At 38.5% G+C, this 20825-nt stretch overlaps 1 protein-coding gene across 1 annotated transcript in view; it reads right to left on the reverse strand.

The window, feature by feature from the left end:
• Window positions 1-16672: 16672 nt before the first annotated feature.
• LOC106825268 (zinc finger protein 615-like) overlaps window positions 16673-20825 on the reverse strand; it is a 41187-nt gene continuing 37034 nt past the window's right edge. Inside the window, exon 10 of the mRNA XM_070498758.1 lies at window positions 16673-19875. Within this exon, the coding sequence (XP_070354859.1) occupies window positions 18518-19875 (1358 nt within the window). The 3' untranslated portion in view covers window positions 16673-18517. The remainder of the gene's footprint in view (window positions 19876-20825) is intronic.

A 20825-nucleotide genomic window follows, 5' to 3' on the forward strand; every position in this document is an offset into this window, starting at 1 on the left:
TCTTGGATATTGCGAATGGTAGCTAATATCTATTAAAGAAGATGTATTTACACCTGTTTTGCTAAGCAGCTATTTTTTTCATAAATAATGTTGATTTTTTTTAAAAGATTGGCACCTGAGCTAACAACTGTTGCCAATCTTCTTCTTGTTCTTTTTTTTATTCTTCTCCCCAAATCCCCCCAATACATAGTTGTAGATTCTAGTTGTGAGTGCCTCTGGTTGTGCTATGTAGGACGCTGCCTCAGCATGGCCATGTCCGTGCCCAGGATCCAAACCAGTGAAACCCTGGAGCTGCCAAAGTGGAGTGTGAACTTAACCACTTGACCACAGGGCCGGCCCCAATAATGTTGATTTTTATCTGCATTTTGAGTGCCAGGGTTCCTGCAACAGTATTCTTTTTAAATCTATTTTTACTGATGTAAAAATTCACAAAATATAAAATTAACCATTTCAAAGTAAACAATTCAGTGACATTCACTACATTCGCAATGTTATGCAACCACCAACTCTATCCAGTTCCAGAACATTCTCACCATTCTAAAAGAAAACTCCATGTCCATTAATCAGTTGGTTTCTACTCCCTCTTCCCCCCAGGCCCTGATCACCACTATGTTGCTTTACGTCTCTAGAGATTTACCTATTCTACACATTTCTTATAAAAAGAAATATAGTATGTGGTCTTTTGTGTCTGGCTTCTTTCACTTAGCACGACGTTTTTGAGGCTTACTCATGTTATAACATATATCAATACTTCACTTGTATATACTTCCCTTATATATACGTGTGTGTGTATGTGTGTGTATATACACATACCACATTTTGTTTATCCATTCATCCCCTGATGGGCGTTTGGATTGTTTTGACCTTTTGGTGATGGTGAATCGTGCTGCTATAAACACTAATGTATAAGTATTTAAGTACCTGTTTTCAATTTTGTTGGGTATATACCCAAGAGTGGAATTCCTCGGTCATAAGGTAATTCGATGTTCAACTCTTTAGAGGGATTGCCAAATAGTTTTCCACGGCAACTGAACCATTTCACATTTCAGCAATGCTCAAGAGCTCAAATTTCTACAATGTTATTCTTAATATTAGTAAAATACCAAGCATTTTAGGAAATGCTAAGGAGAGAAGAAATGTTTGTAGGGCCCAAGGACATGTTGTCATAATAAATTCAAAGTTCCTCCATGACACAACACTTGAAATAGACACACGAAAACTCACCACATGTAACCTCGAGTCTTTTTCCCCCTTCAGTCTCACGTGTTGCCTGTTTTCTACTTATTTCATGTAAATCTTTTATCTGTATATTTAAGAAATAAGGCTCTAGAAAAAAGTAGGCTTCAAATAGTGCTGGATCATCACAGCTGGCAGAAATATTACAAAAGACAGTAAAAATAAGGAGAGCAAACGTAGATGGTATAATTCTTTAGACTTCTTATTAATGAGTCAAATTACATATTACGAGACATTTTTATTTAAAAGGAAATAGAAGATTTCTATTTATATTAGGTTATATTACTCAATATTTTATAACTATGCTGAGAACTTATTAAACCCTAAAAATTATGTTCCTTCGTGTAATTCCAGAAACATAATAAAGTTAAATACATAAAGTCCATGTTACGTAGTAGAGGCCACAACATAACCCCTACAAACCGTTGTCACTATTCAATAACTGATCCTTGTCATGTTCTGATTTTTTCATATATTCAAATGGCATTGTATTTGCAGTGAAAATGTCTAATATTTGTAGCAGAATATTCTCTGGAATCCTTTCTAAAACAATTACGTTAAACCCTCATAAAATTATTTCATTCTATATATAGCTTCCAAGTCTACTTAATTACCCAAATCTAAAATGCCATCAAACAGAGAAAAGCCCTGACAATTAAATTATGACATTCGATCAACTGTAACATGAATCTTAATTTAAGATATGGTCAGATACGAAGAAACAAATCCATGAAATACAAAAATAAAAATAAAATATAATTTATCACTGATACTCTTGCCACACTCATTGCATTCATAAAATCTCTGCATGCAGCAAATTCTGTTACTATTTTTAAGAACTTATGATGCTTAATGATATCCAGTCCTTCGCAGAAAGCATTTTCAGTGACTATAATCACAGTATTTCTGTAATGTATGAGTTTGCTGGTGTAGAATAGAGATATGATTCCTTAAGGATTGCATACCTTCAATGAATCTAGAAATTATTGCCTTGTCTGAGAATACGGTCTCTCTGCTATTTGAGTTGGTGGGCAATGAAGGAGCTCTGAACTGTAAATAAAGCATTTTAGACAATCACTCTAATTCATGGTATTTCTTTCTCGCTGTGCAACAAGTTTTGTGGCCAAAGGCAGACTTTAACTGTATCCATTTGATTCTCTCCTGAATTAAGAACATATATTAATATGTCACTTTCAAAGGCTGTCCACATTCCCTGTTTCTAAGGGGTCTATTATGAGTTTACAGATGATTAGTGAGCTCTGACCTCTACATAAAGGCTTTGTGACGTTTACTACATTAATAGGGTGTCCCTCCTAAATGAATTTGCTGATGTAAGGGAGATATGCATTAATTGGCAAGACTTTACCACATTCACTGCATCTATCTCTCTCATACAAGATGTTCAAAGAGTTTTGACTTTCTAGATGCTCTCATTATCACAACATTCCTGAAATTTTTTTTTGTACAATGAGATATGATTTTTCTGGGCTTTCTTGCCTTTGCTGCAACAATGGGGTCCCTCTGCTGAATGAATGCCCCAACATATAACAAATATGATTTGAAAAAGAATGATTTTCCACTTGCACTGCATCCACAGTGCCTCCTAAATGCACTGCCTCTGACTTTCAAATGAAGTCTTTTGACAATCACTGCATTTATAATGTTTCTCTTGCGGGGAGATCCCTATGGTATAATGAGGGGATGTCTTCACGTGGAAGGCTTACAACTTTCATTGCATCTGGAAGGTTTCTTTCCTGTGGGAGTTCCAGAAGGGTGCACTATAATCATAGCATTTCTATTCTGTATGAGTTCTCTGAGTAGATATGACTAGTAAAAAAAGCTTTCTCAATTCCCACAGTCATTGCATAGCAGAGCTTCTTCTATGCTGAGTTTGCTGATGATTTATAAGAGCTGACTTCCAAAAGAAGGCTTTTTGACATTCATTGCATCCATAGGGCCTCTCTTCTGTGTCAGTTCTCTGGCGACCAATGAGAGTTGACAAAGTAGCAAATGCTTTCTTACAATCGTAGCATTCATACGGTTTCTCTCCTGTATGAACTCTTTGATGTACACTGAGATAGGATTTGGCTGTGAAAGCTTTATCACATACACTACATTTGAAAGGCTTCTCACCCATATGTGTTCTCTGATGTATAATGAGAGTTGACTTACAGGACAAAACCTTCCCACATTCACTGCACTCATGAGATTTCACTCTTGTGTGACAACTTTGCAGATGGTTAGTGAGACCTGACTTCCAGATGAAAGCTTGTTGGCATTCATTGCATCCATAAGGTCTCTCTCCCACGTGAGTTCGCTGATGAATCATGAGATGTGCCTTGGTGGAGAAGGCTTTCTCACAATCCCAGCATTCATAGGGTTTCTCTCCTGAGTGAATTCTCTGATGCACAATGAGATGTGCCTTTGATGTGAAGGCTTTATCACATACACTGCATTTGAAGGGTTTCTCACCTGTATGGGTTCTCTGATCGATGGTGAGAGTTGACTTATAGGACAAAACCTTCCCACATTCACTGCATTCATGAGATTTCCCTACTGCATGATGAGTTTTCTTATGATTAGTGAGATCTGACTTCTGGATAAAAGCTTGTGGACATTCACTGCATCCATATGGTCTCTCTCCTGTGTGAATTCACTGATGAATCATGAGCTGAGCCTTTTTTGAGAAGGCTCTCTCACAATGTGAGCATTCATAAGGCTTCTCTCCCATGTGAATTCTCTGATGTACCATGAGATGTGTCCTAACCATGAAGGCTTTGTCACATACACTGCATCTGAAAGGTCTCTCTCTTGAATGAGTTCTCTGATGTAAAATGAGTTTTGACTTCCAGGGGAAAGCTTTTGCACATTTACTGCATCCATAGCATTCTCCTTCCCTATGATGAGTTTTCTGATGATAGATGAGCGCTGACTTTGTCAGGAAGGCTTTTTGACACTGATTCCATCCATGTGGTCCCTCTCCTGTGTGAACTCGCTGATGAACCATGAGCTGAGCCTTTTTTGAGAAGGCTCTCTCACAATCTGAGCATCCGCATGGTTTCTCTCCTGTGTGAGTTCTCTGATGTACAGTGAGATGCGTCCTAACCATGAAAGCTGTCTCACATACACTGCATCTGAAAGGTCTCTCTCCTGAATGAGTTCTCTGATGTAAAATGAGTTTTGATTTCCAAGGAAAACCTTTCCCACATTTACTGCATCCACAGGATGTCCCTTCTTTATGATGAGTTTTCTGATGACAGATGAGTGCTGACTTTGTAATGAAGACCTTTTGACACTGATTGCATTCAAATGGTCTCTCTCCTGTGCAAGTTTGTGGATGAGTAATTAGCTTTAACTTACTGGGAAAGGCTCTCCTACAATCACAGTATTCATGGGATTTCTTTCCTGCGTGAGTTCTCTGAGGCATGGTCATGAGTGGTTTATAAGCCTTCACTGTACATTCCTTGCATCCATATGGTTTCCTGCCTAAAGGAGTTGAGTCATAGTTAGTGAGCTCTGATTCTGGATGAAAGCCAGTGTACCCACAACAGAATGAGCAAGATAACAAGGAGAGGCCCAAAAAAAGTTCTCGTTTTTTCATTTACTATAAAAAACATTAGTGAGACAACCAGTAACGTTTGAGTAAGCTCTGTAGATTAGATAATAATTCTGTATGAACAGCAATATTCTGATTTTGATAACTGTATTCTGGCTATTTTAAAAAATGACATTTCTAGGAAATACACATATTTGTAGTTAGGGATAAAGAGTTCAGAAAAACAATATAACCTCTGTGTGTGTGTGTGTGTGTGTGTGTGTGTGTGTGCAACGACAGACAGACAATGACAAAGCAAATTTGGTAAAATATTACCACTTAGGGAAATTTGTAAAAAGAATGTGCAACAAATTTGTGTATAATTTTGAGATTGCTCATTAAGTCTAAACTATTTAGAAATAAACACTTTCAAAGGAAGAAAAACAAAAAATAAAAGAAGACATTTATGTAAAGGTATGCAGGAGCATTACGCATGGTGGCCTGACTGCAGAATGGATAAATTGTAGTATATTCACATAGTGGCATCCCAAGCAATACTCCAGAACTCTTGGTCTAGTTGCTGGTTACACAGAATGTTGATTGTAAAAATTAACTGAGCTCTACACTTATATTTGTATACTTTTCTCTGTGTGTTGTACTTCAAAAAAATTTACATAAAGAAGTAAAGAAAATTTTAGGCAGGAGTCAGGAAATGCTCACATGCAGGAGGATCCTGGAAGGAATCTGGATATTATGCTAATAGTAACTGGATGGAATTCAGGATGTAACAGTGGATGACAGATGACATGTCCTGATTTTTACTTTAAGCATGTCATCCTGTAAAGAAGATGTGGTACATATATACAACGGAATACTACTCAGCTGTAAAACAGAACAAAATCATTCCATTTGCAATAACATGGATGGACCTTGAGAGAATTATGTTAAGTGAAATAAGCCAGCGAGAGAAAGATAATCTGTGTATGACTCCACTCATATGAGGAATTTAAAATTATAGAATAAGAACAGTTTAGCGGATACCAGGGGAAAGGTGGGGTGGATACTCTGGGCACAAAGGGTGAAGTGGTGCACCTACAACATACTGACAAACATTAATGTACAATTGAAATTTCACAAGATTGTAACCTATCAATAACTCAATAAAAAAAAATGTCATCCTGTGTGTATGCGCATCAGTTATCACACGGACAAAGATTTAAATATTGTGACATAAATACTATCTTTAGGCTTACGGACTGTCGTTGTGAAAACTGGTAAAGATCTGCATGTCATACAGCAGTTTTCAGATTATACTTTAGATCTTTCCCTCCATCCTCCAACTCAGAAGACTGTTCTTTCTATATGATGGTTTCATTATCTTCCACACCTGTTTTCTTCTACCCAGGTAACGACTGAAACCTGAGGTCTTTAAAAATCCATATGTTTTGAAGTTTATTTTTATGTTCATGAATTTTGAGGTAAGGGGTTGGAAACAGTGACTTCCATTATGTACTTTTTATAAATAAATAAAAACAGTAAAATAAAACAAAAAATTCCAGCTGTTATGTGGAGAATAGAGAGAAACAAGAGGAAGAAGTGAGAGTACTTTCATGAAAATTATAAAAATTTTGGCAAGAGATAATGGACATTGAGGCTTGGGCGAAAACAATAGTTACAGAGAGGAGTGGAGGACCTCAGGATATCATAAGGAGAAAGTAAAGACTAGACTTGCTCATGGGTTGGATTTGTGGTGTGAACGAAAAGAGGAACCAAGAGTGATATGAGGTTTGAGGGAGCTATTAGATCTCCAAGTGTAGAAATGAAATATGTGGGGATAAGGGAAGGTCTGGCCTGTAGACAGAAGTTTGGGAGTTGCCAGTATATTAATTGTATTGTTAAGGACATGAAATTGAATGAAATCACACAAGAAACAAATGACAGAAATAGGCAAGGATGATGCTTTATGGTCTCCAACTCTAAAGACTTTAGAAGATGCCCAGAGAATGGAGAAAATCCATCTAGGAGGCACAAACAATGACTACCAAGGAAAATGCCAACTTAAGTCTTAAATATCATGGGGAAGTGGGTTAGAATGAAGGATCCTCAGCTTCTCACCTAAAGATAAGCATAGTTATCGTCTCTTACTGATTCTTTATTCTCTAACTAATTCTGGATGTAACAATGACCTTCTTAAAGCTCTAATATCATATTTAGAGAACATCACTGTGGTCAACATTCCCACCTTCTGGCTTGTTTTGATACATTCTCACATGGTCCACAGAAGTCCACCTGAAATATAGAAACTGGACAGTGGGTCAAATATCCTTACCCCAGGATAAAAGGTGCTGCTGTATTAACTGGAAGAATTGCTGCATTATTTGATCAGGTAAAAGGGTTGAAAACAAGAGATGTGGGGAAAACAGGAAGTGATACAGCCAAAGAGGAAGTAGAAGAAAAGGAGGAAGTCCGGATGCTGCTGCGAAGAAAACAACATTCTACCGAACACTGAATCAATCCAAAAGAAAGAAAAAGAGGTGTATCCTCATTGAAACACCAAGCAAAAGAGATCCTCACCAATATTTAGGTATTTGTAATGATTTTCAAAGTTTTAGCCTTGTTAAACAAATTTGGAAGTGGTCACCCCTACATGGTCAACTATTTTACTTTCAAGGTCTCCCATCTCAATGGCTCACAGTTACTCACTCACCTGAACATTGACATTGCATTTCATCTTCTATTAACCATATCTCTTCTCCATGCTCAAAATTAAGGGTATCTGGTTTGGTAGCTTGATAGCCTGTTTACAGGAAATGACAAAGACTTGGACACTTATAATTAGACTTGGTGAAGGATGTCAGGAAGGGCACAAAATGTTTCAGGAACTGACAAGCTTTCACCTTGGCAGATTCAGCTTGTGCTCTCACTATCGAAGGTGAAAGCACATTAAGTTCTATCTGGGAACAGAAGAGGGACTAAGAATCTATTGCCTATCAACTCAAGTCCAGTATCTTGAAGCTCTTTGAAAGCCAGGACAAATGAAAAAGGAAACACTATTGGCTGTGCACACTCTGAACGACACACGGCAATCATTTTTAACTACCTGTAATTCTCCAACATCACATCCTGGTACAGGTTCTTCTGAGCTGAACCTAGTAGTTGCCACTCCTCCCAGGTGAAGTCCATAGATACATCCTCAGACGAGATTAATCCCTACAATAACACATTTTCTTCAATTTGTGGTGATCATTACTAATGTGAAAAAGACTTAAAAGTTTATGCTCTGGTTGTTTTCACCATAAGCTACAAACGTTATATCTCTGTGTAATAGTTTTCATTATTCATTATGGAAAGAGGTAAAATCTATCTTACAAGTGAACACTTAATTCTCAATGAATCCAATAAATTAGAAGTTTTTGAAAGGCATATTCATTAAATCCTACAGGTAAAATATCCCTAAAATATTAATTTCTCAAAAACATTTTAAACATCTATTTAAAAGGTAGAGAACTACGTGCTAATGTATAAACACAGCAAACATCTTCACAGAGCTTTTATCTTGAGCATGTTTCAACAGAAAGAACAAACTATGGAATCAGACATGAAATGACTACACATGCAGGAATTATCAGCACAGAATATTAATAAGAACGTTTAACATATTGAAAAATAAGATATCTAAAACATAGGGAAGGAATAAGATATTATTAAAATGACCATTTAGATGTATATGAACCAGCAGAAAGTTTAGAAACAAAGTAAAGTCAATTCTCATTATTCACAGATTTCTTGTTTGTGAATTCACCTACCTGCTAAAATTTCTTTGTAACCCCAAAATCAATAATCATAGCACTTTCATGATCATTTTCAGTCATGCACAGAATAATTTAAGGAGCAAATAGTTTGAGTTGTCCAATGTGTATGTTCCCAGCTGAGTTTGAACAAAATGACATTCTGCATTCTCGTTTGAGTTCTCCTAGACTGTGTTCTTTTTGTGGTTTACTTAGTGCCACGTATTTTTTCACATTTTTATGCTTTTTGTTGGTGATTTTGCTACTTAAAATGGTCTCGAAGCACAGTGCTCAAGTGTTGTCTAGTGTTCTTAAGCGCAAGAAGGCAGTGATGTTGCTTATATGGTATCTGACAAATATTAATGCACAACTGAAACTTCACAATGTTATAAACTATTATGACCACAATTTTAAAAAAAGGAGTAGTGAGATCAGGAATGATCCAAGAGAATGCCCATACTAGGAAGAGCTAATCTGGTGAGCAAACAAAATGCTCCAGATGAGGTGGGCAGGTATGGGCTATGACTGAATTGCAATCTAAAGTGGTTAAGAGCACAGACTTTAGGGTCAAACCTTTGTGGATTTGAATCTGAAGTCTGCCACCTTACTGTGTGACCTTGGGTAAATCACATAACTTCTGTAAGCCTCACTTTCCTCATTTTAAAATAAAGATAATAATCCTACTCTAATTAAAAAAAAAAAAAGGCAGTGATGTGCCTTACAGAAAAAACATATGTATTAGACAAGCTTTGTTCAGGCATGAGTTACAGTGCTGTTGGCCATGAGTTCAATGTTAATAAATCAATGGTATATATTAAATAAGGTGTCTTTAAACAGAAACACACATAAAACTATGTTATGCATTGATTGACGAAAATATTGTAACCAGGGGATCCCAGGAACCTAGCCCGTACTTCTCCTAGGAGCAATGGTTCAATACTTTCTAATTCACTGTTCATAGTGACTTTATGGAATGTAAGTACTGTGAATAACAAGAATGGGTTGTATACAGTAACTAAAATTAGAGACCCAATTGACAAATTAATAGCTGTATAGATACAGCTGAAGAATTCACATACTGGAATAGAGATCTTCAAAAATCCCAAAGAATGCAAAGAGATAGACTATATGAAGCAGCGGGTAAGAAATACAGAAGTGAGTTCTAAAATTTATATGGATGGGGGCCACCCCATGGCCGAGTGGTTAAGTTCATGCACTCCGCTTTGGTAGACCAGGGTTTTGCCTGGTTCGGATGCTGGGCATGGACATGGCAGCACTCATCAAGCCATGCTGAGGCGGCATCCCACATAGCAGAACCAGAGGGACCTACAACTAGAATATACAACTATGTACTGGGGGACTGTGAGGAGAAGAAGAAGAAGGAAAAAAAAAGAAAATTGGCAACAGATGTTAGCTCAGGTGCCAATCTTCAAAAAAAATTTTTTTTAATTTATATAGATGTACAAAAGACTTGGAACAGCCAAGACAACCTTGAAGAAGAAAAAAACTGGAAGATATAACCCTACCAGAGTTTAAAGACTTATTACGTAAAAACCCACTTTAAGTAAGACAGTGTCGTATTATTAGTACAAGGATGGTACATACAACAATGGAACAAAATACACAGATCCCAGAAAAGGACTCAGTATACATAACCACCTATTTTACAAGATGCCAATATAATTCAGTGGGGAAAAAGGATGGCGTTTTCAACAAACTGTACTAGTTCAATTGGATAACCAGGGGGAAAAGAGGGAGCTTTCACCAGCTGCCTCACATTCAGAAAAGTAAATTCAAAATGAATCATAGGCCTAAATATAAACAGTAAAATATTAAACTTTCTAGGAGAAAACTTACAAGACTACTTGATTATCAAGGGATATGCAAAGACTTCATAAACAAGATGCAAAAAGCACTAACTAGAAAGGAAAATAGTGACAAACTGGGTTAGTATTGGGCATGACAGATCTTTACAAATTCTCACAACCATGTCCACTTTAAAAACATCATTCTGTGTGTGCTTGTCAGCTATCATACTGATAAGTCTTATGTAACATAAACACAGTCTACCAGTGGTTATAGGTAAAGCTACCACTTTAATTGCTTGAATTAGAACTAGATAAAGGTGTAAAATCAGTGATCAATTCTCACTTTATGAAGCTGGGGGGAAAAACAGTAAATTGAACCTAAAGTAGAGGAAAAAGACTAAAAATGCTATAAGTAAATCAATAGTGAACTGAAAAACAAAAGAGAAAACTGAAAAGATTACTAAAATTGGTAATCCATAGCAAGACTGATTAAGAAAAAGAGACGACAAATTAAAACGAAGTGATGAAAAATTAATCAACACTACAAATCCTAGTCATTAAAAAGGACAATAGGGGCTGGCCCCGTGGCCGAGCGGTTAAGTTCGCGCGCTCCGCTGCAGGCGGCCCAGTGTTTCCTTGGTTCGAATCCTGGGCGCGGACATGGCACTGCTCATCAGACCACGCTGAGGCAGCGTCCCACATGCCACAACTAGAAGAACCCACAACGAAGAATACACAACTATGTACCGGGGGGCTTTGGGGAGAAAAAGGAAAAAATAAATATTAAAAAAAAAAAAAAAAAAAGGACAATATATCTACTCTTTTTTTTTTTTTTTTTGAGGAAGATTAGCCCTGAGCTAACATCTGCCGCCAATCCTCCTCTTTTTTGCAAAGGAAGACTGGCCCTGAGCTAGCATCCATGCCCATCTTCCTCTGCTTTATATGTGGGATGCCTGCCATAGCACGGCTTGCCAAGTGGAGCCATGTCCGTACCCAGGATCCAAACCAGTGAACCCCAGGCAGCTGAAGCACAATGTGCAAACTTAACCACTACGCCACCAGGCCGGCCCCCCGCACCTTTATTTTGATTTATTTATTCTTTTAATTTTTTTTAATTGAGGTAACACTGGTTTATAACATTATGTAAATTTCCAGTGTACATAATTATATTTTGATTTCGGTATAGAATCACACCTTTAAAGTGATGAAAGAAAAGCACTGCCAACCCAGAACCCAGAATATCACCAGGGGAAATATTATTTAAAAATAAGTGTGAAATAAAGACATTCTTAAATAAATAAAATCTGAGAGAATTCACTGCCAAAAGACCTGCACAGAAGAAATGTTAAAGCATGTTTCAGCCTAAAGGAAAATGACACTAATGGAAAACTCAGGTCAACAGAAAGAAATGAACAACACTAGAGATGATAAATAATGGGATATTTATAAGACTATGTTTTTATTCTTCTCATTTTCCTTAAGAGACAAATTGTTCAGAACAGAGCTTGGTAAGCCCAGCCTACTGCCTATTTTTGTAAATTAAGTTTTATTGGGACATAGCCACAGCCATTTGTTTACATGTCTGTGGATGCTTTCACTATAGAACTGAGCACTGAACAGTTGTGATGGAGACTGTAATTGGCTTGCAAAGCTGAATATATTTACTATCTGGCCCTTTATTGCTTTAGAACAAAATAAATAACACTGTAAAGTGAGCTTATAACAATAAAAACTAAAATGTAGGACAACAATAGCTCAAAGTACAGGGAGTGAACCTAAATGGAATTATACTGCCATAAGGTTATTAAATTTTTTGAAGTGCGAAATGGAATGTGTCAATTAGAAGTGTGAAGGGGGAGGGGCTGGCCCCGTGGCCGAGTGGTTAAGTCCGTGCGCTCCGCTGCAGGCGGCCCAGTGTTTCGTTGGTTCGAATCCTGGGCACGGACATGGCACTGCTCATCAAACCACACTGAGGCAGCATCCCACATGCTACAACTAGAAGGACCCACAACGAAGAATATACAACTATGTACTGGGGGGCTTTGGGGAGAAAAAGGAAAAAATAAAAAAAAAATCTTTAAAAAAAAAAAGTGTGAAGGGGGAAAGGTAAGGTGTCACGTGTGAAATGAGTAGTATAAAATGGCACAATATCAATTTAAAGTCAACCTTGATAAATTAAAGATGCCATATGGTTAGCCCTATAGCAACCACCAAAACAATAATAAAATCAATAATAATAATAAAAACAAGGGACATTATTCTACCCAGTACAGTCTGACCTTGTGGCACCAAAATTCACGACCACTCCATGTGCAAAACACACTCTTTCATTCTGATTGAGAATGAGACAAAGATGTTCACTCTCATACTAGAGGAGCTCACCAGTGCAATAAAACAAAAATAATAGGGTTAAAGATAAGAAAAGAAGTAATATTGTTATTTGCAGACAACATAATCATGTATAAAGAAAACCCTAGAAAGCCTACAGAAAACTACTCTTTATAAAATTAAAATGATACCAGTTACTATAACAAAAAAACTCCTAAAATATTGAAGAATAAATCTAATTAAAAACGTGCAAGATTGCTACAACGCAAACTACATTTCATTGCTGAAAAAAGAATATCCAAATAAAAGGAAAGTTATACCATGTTCATAGATTGAAAGACTGTACACTGTTTAACTGTTCTACCTAAATAGCTTTATTGCAATCACTATCAAAATTACAGAAGGCACTTTTAAAACAAGATGATTCTCACATTTATATGGACAAGCAAAGGATACAAAAAAGCCAAAACAATATTGAAATAGAAAGAAGTTGTTGCAACACTTGATTATCTGATTTCAAGGCTTACTTGAAAACTAGAAGAAGCAAGACAAGTGCAGTACTGATGTAAGGAGAGACACACAGGTAAATGGAAGAGATAAGTGTGTCCAAAACTAAATCCACACTAATATACTCAATTGATCTTTAGATCAAAATGACAAGTGAGTCCACCAGGTAAAATCTTTTTAATGTTGCTGGAACAACAACATATCCATATAGGAAAACAGAAACTGTGATCCCTATCTCACTCCATATACTTAAGTGACAGGAAGAATTATTTCCTCTGAGAAGCTGGTCTGATTTCTCCTTATGAACAATACCCATCATATAACTTCTAGTGTTTCTCATGCTATTATTTACATTATAAATCTAAAGATGACCCCTTAAGATTCCTGCTCCTTAAATGTTCAATCAAATATTAATTTAGGTACTGCTGTGAAGGGAGTTTGGAGATGTAATTAAGATTACTAGTCACCTGACTGTAAGAGAGGGAGATTAACCTGAATTATTTGGGTGGGCCCAATGTAATCACATAAGCAGTTAAAAGCACAAGAGGAAGGCAGAAAACTCAATCAGAGTGATGTGTCAGAAAGAGAAGTTGGAGAGATCTGAAGCATGAGGGGAAATCAATCAGTTGCTGGAGGGGTACCACCTGGAAAGCATCAGAAGGCATGTAGGCAGTCTCTAGGAATAAAGATCGACTCTCCCTGACATCCAGTGAAGAAACAGGGATCTCAGGCTCACAGTCGCAAGGAAAGGATTCTACCAACAACCTGCTTAAGCTTGGAAACAGATACTCCCAGAGCCTTCCACTAAGAGCCCCACTGGCCCACATCTTGACTTCAGTCTAATGAAAAGTAGAGCAGAGAAACCACCCGAGCCAACCCAGACTTCTGACTTAAAGAACTGTGAAATAATAAATTTGCCTTGTTTAAAACTGCTAAAAGCTGTTTGGGCACCAACAGAAAACCAACACATTACTGATACCGGAAACATTAGAAACAATTTGTAATTCAGCTTAATTACACCATACATTGCTACATATTTATTCACCAGCATTCCTTTATATGGACCTGATGGCCTACATTTTCCCATTCAAATGATTTTAAAGTTTATTTTCCCTCAAATTCTGAACTTAGGAAAGTGTACATTTCCATTTAATACTTATTTTTATAATCCTTTGCAAATTCACAAGGATGAAAGGCAAAACGGAGAAACAAACAGAAACCCCCCAGGGCCTTGGTCATTTTCTTCTGTTCTTAGTTAACGGCCAGTGATTTTAGGGTCTGGTCTGGTCTGTTGTCCTTTCTGGTTCTGAACATGACAAGTGATCTCTGATCAAGGGTAAAGGAGACATTTCAGAGAGGGGCCTAGCTTTTAGAATTTGTGCAATTACTCAACTCTTCTCTTGTGATGGAGGATGAATTCTTAAAAGCATAAGGCTGGGGTTGGAAAAAGGAGCCCTCAGAGATCAGACTAATCAGCCTACACACCACCTAGGAATTTCTAGTCCTCACTGCCACCGCTAAACATAGATAGAGAAAGCCAGTGGGAATCTGGAGTAACTGCTCCCCTGGACAAGATCAGCACCAGGCAACTTGTGGTGGTGTGCCTGACTCTGGACTTCTCTGAGGTCTGGCAGGTTCTAGTATCTAGAGACCCAAGTTCTAGACTGGAAATCAAGACAAAGTGGGTAGAATCTGTAAATCTTTACAGCAGTGTGGTAGGTTCTAAAGTGTGTAAATCAGATTTCTTTCTGCCTAAATCATCTTCCCATTCACAACGATACTGTTTAAAAGTTGCTCACTTATTCCTCAAGGCACTACATGGCAGACTGTTCTGTAAGCTTTCTGTTCATGGTAACAGGGCTGGGAAGAAGAGGCCAGGACTGGACACCCCATAGGACACACAGGACACACTCAAATTCCCGTCCCAGGCCCCCAACACAGATCCATCTGGCCCCCTAGAGCAGGAGGAATGAGAGCAAACACATCCCATGCAACGAAGGAGTTCCCTGGAGCCATTTTCCATCTGGGCCACACAGCAGGACAGACCCACCAAGATCCAACCAGGTCCCAGCCGAGCCACTGGATGGGCTTGGAAGTGAACCACACAAGGCCAATTCCTTCTCATGCTGCTTACAGAAGCCCCAGTAGCGTTTGATTGGGGTTCTAGCAGGTACCCTCTTCGACCACCGCTTGCACTCAGGTAGAATTCACTCACGTGGAGAAAAATGGCCGAAGGCAAATGAACTGCGTATCCCAGAAATCCCCGCGGTAGCCACACAGCGAAGACGCACCAGCCCCTAACCAGGAAGATAATGTACCCAAAACTGTCCCTCCCAGAAACTTCAGTGGCCCAGCACAGGTGCCTGTTCCCAGAAAAAGCACAGAGGAACTAGCCACAGGCTGAACTATATTCCTCAAATTCAGTCGGGCTTGGTTCTCCTCATAGGACCTGGTCCTCACTGATAGCGATTGCTTCCTTCTGGCCCCTTCCTGGGAAGCTGAACATCCTGGGAATAGGGGCTCTAGCACCTAGAGTGGGCCTTATTTGCCCTTTTGCTCTTGTGGAGGGAACCCCACGGTAAATTATAAGTTTTATAATCCACCTGGCGCAACCTTCCTGAGCATATAGAATATCTATAACAGCTGTTTTTAACATCATTTTCTGCCACTTCTCTAACCTGTGCCACTTCTGGGTCTCTATCGATTTTCTTCACGTTTATAGCTCCTATTTTCCTGCTTCTTTGCATACCTGGTAGGTTTTGATTAGATGCCAGATGTTGTGAATTTTACATTACTGGCTGATGGATTGCTTTCTAATCCTTTACTATTGGGCTTTGTTCTAGGAAACAAATTACTTGGAAACAGTTTGGTCCTTTAGGGGCTTGCATTTATACTTTGTTAGAAGGGTTCAGAGCAGCCTTTAGTCTAGATCCAAAGAGCCACCCACTGAGGCAAGACTCTTCTGAACTTCCACTGTGATTCTCCAAATGTTAGGAGGCATTCCCATTCCAGCTGGTGGAAATAAATTATTCCCAACCTTGGGCAACCTCCAAGGATGGTTCTGCCTGTTCATTTCCAGTGATTCTTTCTCCAGCCTAGGGAGCTTCCTCACATATATGTGCTGATGACAACTTAAAAACTTGTGGGGGAACTCTCTAGAACTCTGTAACTCTCACTCTCTGGGTGCAGATCTCGCCTCTCCTGTAATCTGCGCCACGAATCTGAGCCACCTTGAATTCTCCAAACTCTAAACTCTGTCTCAATTCAGGCAGACTGCTGGGATCTCTTTAGGTTCCTCCTCCCTACACTGCAGAATGGAAACTCCCTCCAAGCAGTAAGCTGGGGCAATCGTAAGGCTCACTTCATTTGTTGCCTTTCTCCCAGAGATAGCTGTCCTGAGCTCCCATCACCCAATATCTTGAAAAGTCCATTCACGTATTCCATTCTTTTTAGTTATTTAAGATGGGAGGGTATACAAATCAAACATTTATTGTTAAGGAAAAGGAGGTTATTGGGATTGGATGTGAAAAACACGGGTCAGTATTTAGGTGCCTCATGGTATATGCAGATATGTTAATTTACACAATTTTAGAATAGATACAAAGATGTTTGGCAGCATTTCCCGCAGCATAAATCTCATGTTCCTTTAGGACATTTAAGAGTTATTTTCCAGTGCTGATAATTTGATTTATACATTTCAAGAGCATTCCATGGTATTCATATCTAACAATCACAGCATAAGATTCAGACTATAGAAAAAAATGTTAGATCGATCATAATTACCATGAATACTTCTCTGGGAACAAACTTTTTCAAATTTATTTAATGGCGAGGTAGGAACTTATTGCAGTGTAAATTCTCTGAAATCTAATGTTTTTTGGTAGGCAGAATAATGGCCTCCTAAAGATGTCCATGTCCTATTCCCAGAACCTGTAAATATGTTACATTACATGGTAAAGGCGAATTAAGGTAAGAAGATGGAATTTAGTATTTTAGGACCATATAAGTTGTTTCTAGAGTTTTACAGGTTCACAGCCAGGAAATGTGCCTCTGGAATTGTCCACAGGATGGATAGTACCCAGAGCCTCATCAATACTCGATTTAGACGATGAGATTTGGCACTTTAGAGCTGATAAATTTTAGGTGAGATTTTGGACTTTGAGTTAGTGCTGTGATGGGTTGAAACGTTTGGAGATGTTAGGATAGGGTAAATGCATATTGTATGCGGGATGGACATGAATCATTGGGTACCAAAGCGTGGTCTGTAGTAGGCAGAATAATGGCCTCCCAAAGATGTCCACATCCTAATCTCCAGGACCTCTGAATATGTTAGATTATAAGGCAAAGGGGACTCAAAGTAGCAGAGTTAAAGATGCTAATTAGCTGACTTTAAGTGGGGAAATTATCGTGGATTATCTGGCTGAGCCCAATAGAATCACAAGGGTCCTTAAACACGGACAAGGGAGGCAGAAGAATCAGTGTTACAGTGATGAAAGAGTTGACCAGCCATTGCTGGCTTTGAGGGTGGAAGGGGGTCATGAGCCACAGAATTTGGGCAGCTTCTAGAAGCCGGAAAAGCAAAGAAACAGATTCTCCCCTAGAGCCTCCAAAATGAAATGCGGCCCTGCCCACACCTTGCTCTTAGCCCAGGAAGATGCATTTTGACTTCAGGCCTCCAGCACTGTAAGATAATAAATTGGTGTTGTTTTGAGACCCAAAATTTGTGGCAATTTGTTAGAGCAGCCATAAGAAACTAATACAGCTGTACAAATTCAATGTATTTGCATGCTTTCATTACATAATGCAATTCCTGGTGTCCAGAAGGTTTCACTTATTAAAGAAGTTTTTCCAAGATTCCCAAGGTGTAAAATTGTGACTCATGAGTTAGTTTGGTGTTAGAATTTCCATCTTTTATTGCTTTCAGGGGTTTCTCTTCTCTATGAGTTCTTCTACATTTTACTAAAAATGTTTTCCACATTCAGTGTCTCTAGAGTTGTCTCTCTTTGCTTCTCTGGCATGTGATGCGGTACAATTTATCATTGAAAACCATCACATTCTTTCCAAAGGTTTTAGTCCTGTGGGAATTCTTTGATACCAACTGTGATATCACCTCCGGGAAAAGGCTTCCCCACAGTAGCTGCATTTCTCCGCAATATGCTTTCACCAATATTTAATAAGTCTAACTTCTCACGGAAGTGTTCTCCACAACCACTGCATCCACAGCATTTCTGTCCTAAGTGAGCTCTGACATTTAACTCGTGGAGGATTCTTGCTAAAGGCTTTTCCACATTTCTGGTTTCAGGGGATTTTTTTTCCTACACAATATCCGTAACATATAAGACATAATTTATTACTGAAGGTGTTGTCACATTCACTGCATTTGCAAGGCTTATTCCCTGCGCAAATTCCTGATTATCTACTGAGGGCTGACTTCTTGGAAATGGCTGTTCCACAATCACTACATTTCTACCCCCTAGGAGCTCACTGAGGTTTAATAAGGTCTGAGTCCCTGAAGAAGACATTTCTACAGGCACTGTGTTCATAGCATTTTGCTCCTGTGCGAGTTCATTCATGTATAAAGATCTACGACTGCCTGAACCAGCTTTCTCCATCTTCAGTGGATTTATAGCTTTCTCTCTTGTATGAGTTTTCTTATGTTTAATGAGAACTGACATGTGGGCAAAGGCTTTGCCACATTCACTGCATGCATATGGTCTCTCTCCTGTATGAGTTCGCTGATGCTGAATGAGCTTTGACTTGCTTCTGAAAGCTTTTTCGCACTCACTGCATTCATAAGGTTTCTCTCCCGTATGAATTCTCTGATGCTTGGTCAGGTCTGACTTAAAAAAGAAGGTCCTTCCACATTCACTGCATTCGTAAGGCTTCTCTCCTGTGTGAAGTCTCTGATGTGCAATGAGGTACGCCTTCTGGGAAAAGGCTTTCCCACACACACTGCATCCGTAAAGTTTCTCTCCAGTATGAGATCGCTGATGTCTGTTGAGCCGGCACTTCCGGCTGAAGGCTTTCCCACATTCACTGCATCCATAGGGTTTCTCTCCTGTGTGAGTTCTCTGATGTACCATAAGCTGTGACTTTCTGGAAAAGGCTTTTCCACATTCATTACACTCGTGGGGTTTCTCTCCTGTATGAGTCCTCTGATGTTCGGTGAGCTGAATCTTCCTCATGAATGTTTTCCCACATTCGTCACATCCATGGGGTTTCTCTCCTCTTTCAGTTCTCTGATGTCTAACGAGCTGTGCCTTCCTGGAGAAGGCCTTCCCACACTCACTGCATTCATGTGGTTTCTCTCCTGGATAAGTTTTCTGATGGTCACTGAGCTGTGATTTAGTGCTACTGGGTTTAACACATCCATGGTATTTAATTCCAGTGAGAGTTTTATCATGCTGGATGTAGAGAGACGATTTCCCATATCCATTAAATTCGTCAGAATCCTTTCCTGCATATCTTGTATGCTGGATTACAAAACCTAAATGTGATTTCAAACTTTTACAATGTGAGCCAAACTTATTGTGCCTTTGTGTTAAAGGAACAAGACTTTTGCATACATCAAAATTATTTGCAAGTGCATAACTCTGCTGACATCTTTCCAAAGTTTTAATCTCGTTTTGGTTTTCTGGGTGCCACTGCGTATGGTCAATCTCCCATATTTCTTCTAGGAAAAAGAACAATGAAAACATCCATGATAATTTTAGGAGGAAAAAAGGTAAAAAAAAAAAATGCCATGGTTTGAGCTAGCTCTTATAAGATCCCAGTCTAAAAGAAATGTACCCTATGGAAATGTATCCTATGCCCTGTGAAAAAAGAGAATATTATAAAACAGTAAAAGAAAAGACAGCTACTTTAGAAATAATGATGTATAATCTACAATGAATAAATATAACTTGGACTTAATTCCAAATAGGACCTTGCAAAATTGGCAGAAGAGCAGAAACAGAACCACACTGGGATTGGAATAGAACAAAGAAGATGGAGAGGATGGATCCATTCATCCAATAAACATTGAATGGGCTGGTGTTTGTGAATAAATCAGAATGTCAGAATTAGAATATACTACTCATAAAGTGACTAATATATTCTGTCTCCAAGGAGCTGTCATTCTAGTAACAAGAGAGAAAGAGAGAGCGCGAAAGACTGAGAATCAACAGGTAAGCAAAGAAGTAAGAAAACTACAGGATGCAAAAAATGGTGTATGACATGGTGGTAGAGTAGTGGTAGGCCAATCTTAGGTAAGGTAGTCATCTCCAAAAGAAAAGCTGAGCTGGCATCATAGGATAAGAATGAGCAATGTTATGCAAATAACTAGATGAAGAACCTTCCAAGAAGAGGGAATGGCCAGTGCAAAAACCTAGAGGCAGAAAAGACTTAGGCATGATCAAGAAATATAAGAGAGTGGTGTACCTGGACCATCCTAAGACTGAGTGAAATAGAAATAGGTAAGTTTGGAAAGGCAGGTAGAATTGAGAACATATGGATCATGTAGAAAGACTTTGTTAGAAATTTGGATTTTATGTTAAGAGCAATGGCAATAAGCCACCGAGCACTTTTTTTCAAAATTTTTATTGAGATTATAATAGTTTACAACCTTGTGAAATTTCAGTTGTA

This window comes from Equus asinus, chromosome 26, assembly GCF_041296235.1.
Source record: "Equus asinus isolate D_3611 breed Donkey chromosome 26, EquAss-T2T_v2, whole genome shotgun sequence".
NCBI classification, from domain to species: Eukaryota; Metazoa; Chordata; class Mammalia; order Perissodactyla; family Equidae; genus Equus; species Equus asinus.